The 12,783-nt window shown below is 41.0% G+C and overlaps 1 protein-coding gene across 1 annotated transcript in view; it reads right to left on the reverse strand.

Moving 5' to 3' along the window:
- The window catches only part of LOC119422360 (voltage-dependent T-type calcium channel subunit alpha-1H), a 98,703-nt gene that overhangs the window by 47,969 nt on the left and 37,951 nt on the right, over positions 1-12,783 (reverse strand). Inside the window, exons 10-13 of the mRNA XM_037689716.1 lie at positions 12,173-12,528; positions 4,419-4,570; positions 3,219-3,404; positions 2,820-2,937 (exon numbers count right to left, since the gene is read on the reverse strand). Coding sequence (XP_037545644.1) covers positions 2,820-2,937; positions 3,219-3,404; positions 4,419-4,570; positions 12,173-12,528 — 812 coding nt within the window. The remainder of the gene's footprint in view (positions 1-2,819; positions 2,938-3,218; positions 3,405-4,418; positions 4,571-12,172; positions 12,529-12,783) is intronic.

A 12,783-nucleotide genomic window follows, 5' to 3' on the forward strand; every position in this document is an offset into this window, starting at 1 on the left:
AGATAGATAGATAGATAGATAGATAGATAGATAGATAGATAGATAGATAGATAGATAGATAGATAGATAGATAGATAGATAGATAGATAGATAGATAGATAGATAGATAGATAGATAGATAGATAGATAGATAGATAGATAGATAGATAGATAGTCAAGTCAAGGTTCTTTATTGTCATATGCACCACATGTGGTACATGTGGTGGAACGGAAATTGTGTACACAGGGTCCCAGTTACATCCAACAAAAGTATAAATTGTAATGAAAAACAGTAATATGATCTAAGATTGGAACTAAGAAATACGCTAAAACTAAGAATACACTAAACACTAATAGTACAAAAACAATACACCGAACAACAGCAGCCCGAAAATGAGTCTGTGTGAGCAGATGAGTATGAATGAACGCAGCAGCATGAAATAAATCAGCAGCATGAGATCAGCAATATGGATAGTCAGCAGCACACATCAACAATCAAGTGGCATTACAGTGATTTTTTTTTCTCCACAGTGATTATCCTGATTACATATTCATGAGTCTAACAGCTTCAGGGTAGAAGCTGCTCCTCAGTCTAGTGGTTCTACACTTAATGCTCCTCAATCTCCTTCCTGAGGCGAGTGGGGCAAAAAGTGAGTGTGCTGGGTGAGCGGAGTCCTTCATGATGCTGGTGGCTCTCTTCCTGCATCTAGAGGTGTAGATGTATGTGATGGTGGGGAGGCTGACTCCGACAGTCTTCTGTGCAGCCTTCACCACTCTCTGCAAAGCTTTTCTTTCTGCAGCTGTGCAGCCTCCATGCCACACATTGATGCTGGAGCACAGGATGCTCTCCACTGCACACCTGAAGGAGGAGGTGAGGACTGAGCTTCTCAGACCAGCTCGCCTCATCCGCCTGAGGAAGTAGAGTCTCTGATGAGCTTTCTTGATCAGGCTGGTGTTGTTGCCCCAGCTGAGGTTGTCATTCAGCTGCACACAGTACTTGTAGCTGGAGATCACTTCCACCTCAGATCCTCCTATATTCAGTGTGTGTGTGTGTGTGTGTGTGTGGGGGGGGGGGGGGGGGGTTGTTCCATCTGAAATCCACAACCATCTCCTTCGTCTTCTTCACATTGATGTGAAGGTTGTTCTTGCTGCACCAGCTCTCCAGGTGTTCTACCTCCTGCCTGTAGCTGAACTCATCATTGTTTGTGATGCATCCCACCACCGCTGTATCATCTGCAAACTTTACAATATAACAGCCTGGATGGGTAGCTGCACAATCATATTTGTGCAAAGTGAACAGGAGAGGGCTCAACACACATCCCTGGGGAGAGCCAGTGCTGAGGGTTATGGTGGAGGAGGAGAAGCCATGGATCCTCACAGACTGTGGTCTGTTTAATAAGAAGTCCAGGACCCAGTAGCATATGGAGGGGCTTAGTCCTAGTGTGAGTAGTTTGTCCATCAGGGTCTGGGGGAATCATGGTATTGAAGGTAGACGTGAAGTCCACAAAGAGCATACAGATGTACAGTAGGTCTGCTCCAGGTGGGTGAGAGCAGTGTGGACCACAGAGGAGATGGCGTCCTCTGTTGATTGATTTTTGCGGTATGCGTACTGGTGAGGGTCCTCACTGATGTTGATAGTTGTTTTGATGTGGGTCATGACCAGTCTTTCGAAGCATTTAGCGACTATCGGGGTGAGGGCTGCTGGCCAATAGTCATTCGGACCAGTCACTGTAGAGCTCTTTGGGACTGGGATGATGGTGGCGGTCTTCAGGCATGTGGGTACTGTTGCCAAGGTGAGTGAGAAGTTAAAGATGTCGACCAGCACCTCGCAGAGCTGATCGGCACAGTCTTTCAGCACCTTGTCTGGGCCAGTTGCTTTGTGAGGGTTAATCTTCCTGAAGGTACTCCTTACTTCTGTTGAAATCACACTGAGAAACTCTTCTTCCAGTGGTGAGGTGAGTCTGGTGCTGGGAGGTCTGTTTGGGTCTTCGCATAGAACTTGTTGAGGGCATCAGGTAGTGATGGGGCATTGTGAACCTCTGCCTTTATAATCTGCAATACACTTAATGCCCCTCCACATGCTCCGTGGGTCTTGTGAAGTGAATTGACCCTGGACTCTCTGTGCATATGTGGCTTTTGCCTTTATAATACCAACAACCAGCTCTTTCCTTATCCGTCTCAGCTCTTGTGAGTTGCGAGATCTGAAGTCAGTGTCCCTGGATTCCAGCAGGGTGTGAACCTCTGCATTCAGCCAGGGTTTTTGGTTTGGGTAGCTCTTAACATTTCTGCTGGTGGTAACATCATCAGCACACTTGCTAATATATCCCAGAACCTAGGATGTATATTCCTCTAGGTCTAGCTCCCCTTAATTTTCAGCAGCTTCTCTGAAGACCTGCCAGTCTGTGCATGCAAAGACTTTCAGTATGGAGTCACTATTCTTCATCCAACTTTTGACTTTTCTTTGTGTTGGTCTGGAGTGTCTCAGCAGGGGGAGGTAAGTGGGGGCCAGAAAGATGGAGATATGGTCAGAGAGTCCTAAGTGGAGGTGGGGTATGGCTTTGTATGCATCTCGTACATTTGTGGAAATATGTTGTGTGTTATTTCCTCGTGTAGGAATGGCCACATGCTGATAAAACCTTGGCCATGTGTCTTTCAGATTGACATGGTTAAAGTCACCAGCCACTGTGTAAAATGCCTCAGGTTTTGTTTTGCAGCAAGCTAATATCATGCAGCTCCCACAGGGCGTCTTTAGCATTAGCATACGGGGCTATGTAAACAGCTATTATAAACACTGACGTAAAGACAGACAGACAGACAGACAGACAAAGTGATTTTCTAACCTGAAATACAGTGACTGTCGCCCACAGCAAGGAATCAAAGTTTTTTCGGTCAGGTAAAGTATCTCCACTGACTTGTCGCAAGCCAAACTTACAGCCGAACAGATGCATCCCCAAAATGCTGCAAAAACACAAATTAATGCAAGGAATTATACTTATTATAATAATAAGAAAACATGTGTATTATATAATAATGTATAAACTGTGTGAGAATCTGCAGCACTGTCACTGTATTTTAAAGTGAAACATGATACATGTTTAAATGTTTGATGTAAAAAAAGTCAGCATTTATCACTGTGATTGGTTAAGAAATTATGCGTTTACAAAGAGGGGGAAAAGCCAAGAAATTACTTTGAATTGTGTTTAGACTCGTATTTTCACCTTCACACAGGGAAACAATACCTGAATATGAATATAAAGAGCATCAGTAACATGCAGAATGTGGCCACGTTGTCCATGGTCTTCATCAGCACCACCAGCTGCCTCCTTAAAGCAGGAAGGAACCGAACCAGCTTCAAAACTCTAAGAAGACGGAAAGTCCGCAGAACCGACAAGCCTCCCTCAGCCTCACCCACGATCTCCCACACACTGAAACCCACAGAGGAAATAAACACACTGAAACTCAAACCACAAAGAGGTTGGTGTCTACTGAAATGTAGCAGGAACTTTTCAGCTTAGTTTCCAACAGTGTCACCCACAAAAAATACTTTTGTTAGGACAGGAGATACATTATTTGTGTTCTGTGCTGGAGAATAAGTCACAATAAGGAATCTTTCAATACCGAGTTGTTTTCAAATGATCCATTTCAAAAGCATCAAAATAATATGCAGTTTATTGAAATTTGGCAATCGGTTACCTGGCCTGGCAACAAGCTAATTTGTTTAATTGGGTGTTGATTTGAAAACTTTTATTGGTCTGGAGGGATGTCAGTGAGAATTCCAGATCCATATTTAAAAGGGGAATGCCAAAGTCTTAAATGACACCAAACATTATAAGTAGAGACTTCCTGGTAGTCAGCAGAGGAAAATGGACTTTTTCAAAGAACATTAAAAGGATAAGAATTAAAAGGTTTATTTCTGAATACACATTTGTTGGAAAACTTCAGTTTAAAGGTAGATTAGAAAGAGTATTTGCTATTTGAGTTACTGGGATTGCTAGGTGTCTTTATGGCCTTATTCTTATGCAAGTCTCAATTATGGCACTAATCATCAATTTCACATCTTTTGCACTGTAGCCTGTGCTCATTTGGCTTCTATTTTCCAGCATGGGTTACATTTTATCTGACACATGGCTACTAAAAACACAAAATGTTTCCAGTCCTTCAACTATAATGAGAGCGAGGGAGGGTGAACGGACACTGTAAACAAGCTTCAAACACACAGATCCATAATTCAGCTTGTAGCACTACATAATAAAGTGAACGCAGGCCCACTGGACATTGAATGAAACCATTTGGCCTTGCAACTTCAATCAGCATCACTGTGACAGCAGCTGCAAAGCTGTGCTGCAAGGATCAAAAGGATTCCCCAATAACAAGAGGGGGATTTAATCACACCATTTCTGTTTGGGTGACAAACATGGGGACAAGCATCTTCTCCTCACCTGATTATGACAATGATGCTGTCAAAGCCGTTGTAAGGGTTCTTGATGTAGCCAAAAAGGCCGAGAGCCAGGAGCTTGAGCATCATTTCGAGGCTGAAGAGACTGGTGAAGACCATATTACTGATCTCCAAAATGTCTGTCAGCTCCTGTGGCTGAAGAGATTTGGTGTTTGAGGGAGAAGAGGGGTTGGTGTTTAGAGAAAGACATGCAAAAAGAGAATGAAAAATGTTACTAAAAAAACATAATTAAAGAATAGTCTGAACTAGGATTCTGTGGAAAGGTTAAAAGCAATCAATATCTTATCTGCTGTAGATCTGTACAGACATATTGCGATTTTCCTGCTATAGATACTTACTGCTATGATTTTTTTTCATATTAGAGTCATGTTTTAATGGGAGCAATTCACTTTAGTCTTGGCGCTGTTCAGACTAGACACTAACTTGTCAGATATAATTCTGTTTCTTTGAATTAAGATCTTTCAAAGTGCTATCTACAGCAGGTAATATATCAATTGTGTCCAAGCTTTCATAACCTAACTTCCAGAAATCTCAACTATTATCTTAAAACTCCAAATAAATAAAAAGTTACATATTTACAATAGTTTGTAATGTTTCTCTGGCCAGTTCTAACATGTCATGCCACAAGATGGTGAGAAGATCCATATTAACAACATGACAAAATACAGAAAAACAAAAACCTTTTATTTTAAAATACATTTTACAATTTTATAGCGGTTATTGAACATTTCAGTACACAAATGAAATTTAATGGCGGCGGGATTATGCTAAAAACAAAAATGATAAAAACAACTTCAGTGTTGTCTGGGTCTCTAGGGTACAAAAAGTCCATCAAAACTTGCACAGATTGCCATTGAATAAGCTAGATTAAGGAAAATGTACTGGAAATAACTACTTTATTAATAAAATATATTTATTAAACATACCATATTTATTAATATTAATTAAAATATCTCTTTCTATAAATTGATTATTTTTTCAAGACAATGTTGTAATTCTGTTTATGAATAAAATAAGAACTGTCTTAATTTACTTAGAAAAGTATGTGCTCTGTCTCCGCTGATTATGTCGCTTATTTACGACACTTTCCGTTAAAATCATTGACATATTTACGTCATGGTTAAAATTATATGCAGCTTCACCACTGGGCGGCACTGTTTTACCATGGAAGTAAGTAATTCTGTACCTTGCAGGGTTTTCTCGTTCAGCCCAGGCTGGGGGTCAGGTCTAATGTGTCGCATATCATCTTAACCAGTGACGCAAATATGTCAATGATTTTAACGGAAATACGAGTGGCATAAATTAGCTACATGAAGATCGGCAGAGATAGAGCACTTATATTTCTAAGTAAATTAAGACAGTTCTTATTCATAAACAACGGCGATCCGTGCGACCCAGAAGTATTCCTTTTAGCGCAAGCGTAAATGAGCTGACACTATAGATCGTGCTTCCATAACAGATCGGGGAATGACAATGCCTGCCAGAAGGAAAGAGCTAGTAGTGACCAGGGTAAGAAGAGTCTTTGACGATGTTTCTGGCCCTCCTTGATTCTGTGAGGACTTCAGTTCCTGCTCCTACCATACTCACTGCTCATGAGATACAGGTGTGCTCACTGACCACAGCTGACGCTGAGATCCTGATGAGCTGGGACTGGATTTAAGCAGAGGACCTGCCACAACTCTCCACCTGAGCATTGAATCATCGTCTTGCAAACCCTTCTGGAATCTCAAGTCTGCCATCTCCCATGTTGGTAACCTGTATACTCCTAGAACTCCACCTTCACACCTTACAACCTACAACTGGACATCACTGCTCTCTGCATCCATCTCTAGTCCCAGCTGTCACTCTCCATCATATTGAACTCTTACCTACTGGAAATTAAATCCTCCAACCTCTCCCAAACCTGTGAAGAAACAATAAACAGTACCGTCTGTCTAACCACCTGTTGAGAATTAATAACAAGAGTGAAAATACTCACCTTACCCCTTGCCTTGCAAATCTCCCTGGTCCCTTTTTCCCTGTTGACACACAAAAAAATCACTTACCTTTTACGTTCTGAGTCTGGAAGTTTTTTCGGTCCCTGGAAAACCAAACTCTTCAATATTCAAGACAAACTTGGTAAAAATGACAGACTCTATAGGTATAAAGGTCATGCAGGGGGGGAGGGAGCAATGATGATCTTTTCTCTGTTTTTATTGTCTTCTTCAATCTGTTTTTGTCTTGCTGTGTAGATTCACCCAGCCAGACTGTGATGGATGTACACAGACAGCATGGATTCAATGACAGCCATGAAGAAAAGGCTCAGCAGCTCTTGTGGCAGATTGTGTTTCTGCAGTGTTTCTGTAGAAAATGCCATCTCTGCTGGGCTTTGTTGAGGATGGTGACAGTGTTAACTTCTCATATGAGATCCTGAGAATTTGTAGTTCCCTGGAAATGGCACAAGATGACACAAGGCAGTTGGATATTCTGAGGGGGGCTGTAGTGGAAGTATTTCTTAAAGTCCACTCTCATCTACACAGTCTTGAGGGTGTTCAGCTCCAGGTTGATGGGGGTACATTAGCACACCAGATAATCAACCTCCATTCAATTCACAGACTTGTCCTCATCCTTTATCAGTCCAATGACAGTGTTGTCTATAAATTTATTTATCTTAACAGCAGGTTCAATCGTTGGTATAGATGAGAAAGAGCAGTGGAGGGAGGACATATCCCTGAGGAATTCCTGCACTACTAGTCTTTATCTCAGACCTGATATTGCCAAGCCTAACTTGCTGCTTCCTGCCTGTCAGGAAGCTGGTGACCCACTGACAGACTGCAAGAGAAACACTGAGCTGGGAGAACTTGGTGATGAGTATCTATGGGTTGACTGGATTGAACGCTGAGCTGAAGTCCACAAACAGAATCCTTAAGTAGGTTCCTTGATGTCCAGATGTTGCAGGATGAAGTGTACAGCCATGTTTATGACATTATTATCCACTGACCAGTTTATCCTGTAGGCACACTGTTAGGGATCAAGAAGATGACCTGTTTTGTCCTTCAAGTGGGTCAACCCTAGACGTTCAACAAATTTTATGATCACAAATGTCAGAGCTATTGGTTCGTAGTCATTTAGTCCTTTGATGGATTTATTTTGGGACTGGAATGGTTAAGTGGTTAAAGCAGGAGAGAACTTCACAGAACTCCAGTGAGCTGCTAAAGATGTGAGAAACTGGAGGATGAGATACCACCTTGACTAGGTGCTTTCCTGGTCTTCTGCCTATCTGGTTGTCACAGAGATGAGGAGCTGGAGATGTTGGGGTGTAAAGGAGGTAATTGCTGACATAGGGTGGGTGATGAGAGTGAAGGCCTTCTCAAACATACAATAGAAGTTGTTTAGGTCAACAGTCGGGCCTTTGAATACCTGATTTAAATAAAAAAAATTGGGGGGTGGGGGGTGACGAACGACGGACAACATCTGTATTTCGTGATGTTCAGCAGATCTCTCCACACCGAGTTAGGTTGGCTGAAAATTGGACTTTCAGCTTTTCAGCACATTTATTTATTTATTTATTGCTGCTCTGATCTCCCTGTTCAGAATGTTTCTGACCAGCTTATACAGAGTTCTTTCCTCTCTGCTATAGGCATCCCCTCTGGCTCTACAGTTTCATTAACTTTGCTGTATACAATGGTTTGTTGTTACTGAATTGTGCAGAAGGTCTTAGTAGGTGTCCACATGTCCTCGCAGATTGTGATGTAGGATGTCACTGCGTCAGCATGTTCATCTATTGTAGCAATTTTAAAGACACTCCAGTCTGTGCAGTGAAAACATTCATGCAGTTGTTGCTTTTCCTCGTCAGTCCATTTCCTTACAGATTTAACGGCAGGCTTGACAGATTTTAGTTTCTGCCTATAGGATGGAATGAGATGGACGAGGCAATGGCCAGAGTGTCCTAAAGCTTCATTGGGGACAGTGGTAAGCGATGGGTATCAATAATGGAAAAACACCAACACAAGAAGTCTTTCACAGAAAGTACGTTCTTCAAACAAAACACAACTAAAAAGTTTCATTTTTCATCTAAGCTTGTTTTGTAGTTCATGAAATATGTTCAAAAATGTACCTTCTCTGCTTTTGTTTAGTTGTATCTTTAGCAGTAAACTTGCTTGCAAATTCTGTCCCGCTGCTCATCTTTCTTGTTTGCAACTCGCATGGCTTGAGGTAAATTACAAAAATCAAACGTGCACAACAGGCTTAAAACAAAACTCTCCCGAACCTTTACCTCCTCCACACAGGACGGTTGCTGTGATGCCAGATTTGTTTGGGAGCCCGAGAACACAGAGTACGAAGCAGGTGTCGCACAAAACCAACAGAAACTGAGTTTTTTAAAGATCTCCACATTGTAAAGAGTTATAAAATATTCAGATTTCTCAACAAAAGCTATTTGTGTGTGGACAAGATGTTTGAATATAGCAAAATAAAATCTTTGATTTTAAAAATACCATGTCCAAGTTTAGGATTTTTTTCCAAAATGTAGAAATTACAAGAAAAATATAACAAAATATACTCAGCTTGACTTATTTATTAGTTTAAGTCATGATGCAGTTGCAGAAAAATTAGAGTTCAAAAAGAATATCTAGACAAGGAGTATATTATTTTGTCAAATGAAGTTGTTGAAGTTCCCTGATTTGGTGGATTATACCATTTTGTCATTCATGTATAGAGCTCATAATAATACATTGCCTTCTAATATCCAAATGCATTGTGTAAAAAGAGCTAGTAATTATAATCTTAAGGGGAAAGATGTTTTTGTTAAACCACAATTCAGAACCAGTTTGAAGGGAAGATCTACCCTAATTCAGGGTGTTGGACTGTGGAACGACTTGGAGTTAGATGTTAAGGAAGCTAAATCAATCTCGGTATTTAAGAAAATGGTAAAAATTCAATTGCTAAAAAAATATATATGAATGTATTTCATGAAAAATGTTGGATATTTGAAATATTACTTGAGTTATTTACTTGTTTCTGATAATTTTCTGAATATGTTTGTTTGAATGGTTTATTAGATAAATAAGGAGCAGATTCAATAAGATTTTTTCTTCATCTGCTACCTTTCATTTTATATTTATAATTGTTTTCTAATTACATATATGTTAATTGATATGTATTTTATTTTGTTATGAAATGAATAAATAAATAAATAAATAAATAAATTTATTTCTCTGCCAGATGTTGCCTTTAAACTGAAATGTGTGGCAGCATCAAGTCAAACTGAGGAGAAGCAACAGAGGAAAAAGCTGAGCAAAGATTTGTGTTTGGAAACAGAACGGTTTGAAAATTGTTCCACAAAACAACAACAAAAAAAGCTCTGTGGATTTTCTAAACCCATCAGATTTATCAAGGGCAGCATAGGAATGGTAAAAACCAAATGAATATTTAAATACTTTTGTAAACTCAAAAGTGAAAAGTATTTAATGCGAGAAAAGATTTTTGAGGACGCTAAAAGAATTATCTCAGTCACTAAGATAAAACTGAGCAATTTTTGGTTTCAAACTTCAGCAATAAGTGTCAAAGAGAAAACGTATTGACAGACATCGTGACATAAAGTTACTGCAGCTGCAAGAAAGAAAGAAATGCATTTCAGCAGATTGATAATATTAACTCCTAATATAAAATAACATAAACCACCTCTATTTTCCACCATAGACCATTACATTTAATATTTTTTATTGATTAAATTATTGAAAAGGTCCAAACATATTAAAGAAAATGCCATTTTATCTGTCTTCCTCCTGCAGCTGTATTTATCCTCATGAAATTCTTAAATGTGTGAAACTTTGTTTTCTTGAATGTTTTTAAAAACTGCTTTTATGCACAATTTTAATAAATGCTTGCAATAGTTTGCTATGACAGCACACCCCTCTTACATGCAGAATTTCTGACAGGAACACACAACCAAATCTGCAAAATGTCTGTGACTAAAGTTTTTTTTTTTTGGGCTCAGTTTCTAGGCACAACCAAGGTGTTGAGGGGATCCGTTTTGGTGGCCTTAGGATCGCTTCTCTGTTTTTTGCAGATGATGTGATCTAACTGGCTTCATCAGGTCGTGATCTACAGCTTTCGCTGGAGCGGTTCGCAGCCAAGTGTGACGTGGCCGGGATGAGAATCGGTTCCTCTAAATCCGAGGCCATGGTCTTGAGCCAGAAAAGGGTAGAGTGCCTTCTCCGGGTCAGGGAGGAGGTCCTGCCCTAATTGGAGGAGTTCACGTATCTCAAGGTCTTGTTCTCGAATGAGGGAAAAATGGAGCGAGTGATCGATAAGCGGATAGGTGCGGCATCTGCAGTGAAGCGGGCGCTGCACCGGTCTGTCGTGGTGATGGGAGAGCTGAGTCAAAAGGCAAAGCTCTCGATTTACCAGTCAATTTACATTCCAATCCTCATCTATGGTCATGAGCTTTGGGTTGTGACTGAAAAAACGAGATCTCGGATACAAGTGGCCGAAATGAGTTTTCTCCGCAGGGTGTTTGGACTCTCCCTTAGAGACAGGGTGAGAAGCTCAGTCATCCGGGAGGGACTCAGAGTAGAGCCGCTGCGTCTCCACACGAAGAGAAGCCAGTTGAGGTGGCTTGGGCATCTGGTTAGGATGCCTCCTGGACGCCTCCCTGGTGAGGTGTTCCAGACACGTCCCACCAGGAGGAGGCCCAGAGGAAGACCCAGGACATGCTGGAGGGACTATGTTTCTCGGCTGGCCTGGGAACGCCTCGGGATTCCCCCGGAGGAGCTGGACCAAGTGGCTGGGGAGAGAGAAGTCTGGGTCTCCCTACTTAGGCTGCTACCCCTGCGACCCAAACCTGGATAAGCAGAAGAAAATGGATGGATGGATGGATAAAGGTTTTTTTCTGAGCATTTTGTCTTTTTTTTCTCTTATCTTTTTGTCCATGAACAAAAGTCATTAACGATTAAATTAGAAGATATCAATTCAACAGTCTTAATTCATTCATCCATTTTTCTGTTTTGATCATTTAGTAAATTGACATTTTAACAGTTATTTTAGTTTTTTTTTTTTTTACATGCATAAGCTTAAGTTAGGCAAAATGACGTATAATGTCCTCTCAGCAACATTGAAAATATGAAATGATGTTAAATTAAACTTTAGGAGCCTGCATGTTTGAGAGGAAAATGAAGATGAGTTTGTATTCGTTCAGATATCCTCATACTATATCAGAGTTTGGACTTTTCTGAGAGTCTGCTGACGTGAAAATGGGATAAAATATAGCAGCTATTATCCTTAAACACAAGACATTGGCTCTGGCCATCCCAATCCGTCACAGTGTTTGGGAAGGGAGCCAAACAAAACCTTTCCTTCGTTTTCCCTACAGTCTGCTGCTGCCTTTCAGCCAATCACGATGTCAGATCTGTCCTCCTCCACCTCATCTCTCCCTTCGTTCATGCCTGCTTCTCTGACTCCGCTCCGTTTCCTCTCTGCTCAATCTCTTTCCTGTCCCAGGGTCACGCTTTAATTAACACTTGAGGTCTTATGAGTTTCCCCAACCGTCTCCTGAAACATGCCTGCACACACCCACGAGTGGTCTCACACACGTGCACGTTGCGATCCCATATGCTTGCTGCTGTACGTGTTGATTGGAGAGTAAGTTTGTTGACTCTCCCACACACGGTGATTAGCACGTCAATCACGCCACGGTCACATTCAATCTAAAAGTTTTCCATCCAGGTCCACACACAAGTATGCAGAAATAAAGCCTACCTGCTCGTGGTACTCTATGCCCATCGACAGGGTGTTAATAAGGATGGCAATCATGATTCCTCTGCTGAAATATCTGCTGCCGACGATAAGTTCCAGTTTGCTTTGGAGTCTCATCCAGCAGAGCTCCCACAGTCTTTTCTTTGACTCAGATGCCTGTGCATTACCGCAGATGGGGTTGTTACAGTGGCACGGGTCGTCGCCGTGGCTGTTGCAGGAGTTACAGCACCCGGGATGCTGGTCTTCATCTGCATTTTCACTGCTACTCGTTTGGTTGTAGTAGACACAGTACGGGCACGCTGAGGAGTCTTCAGGGCCTTCACCCGGCAAAGGTAATGAAGGATGCCCAGCAGATCCACCTGTGTTGAGGAGACATAAATCAAACATACACATAGTTTAAAAACTGCTTCTAAATGCCTCCCACAGGGACAAATCTATATTTAATTTATTTAGATCAGGGACCTCCTGAAAATCCTCTGGAAAATCTTGAATAAAGCAGATGTGATTTCTTGCAGTTTGGTGTATTTTAATGGGTTGTTAAACATCTACTTGCTTGTAATATATCATCATATATATATATATATATATATATATATATATAGATAGATATATAT

The sequence above is a fragment of the Nematolebias whitei genome, chromosome 16, assembly GCF_014905685.2.
Source record: "Nematolebias whitei isolate Nwh7 chromosome 16, NemWhi1, whole genome shotgun sequence".
NCBI lineage: Eukaryota > Metazoa > Chordata > Actinopteri > Cyprinodontiformes > Rivulidae > Nematolebias > Nematolebias whitei.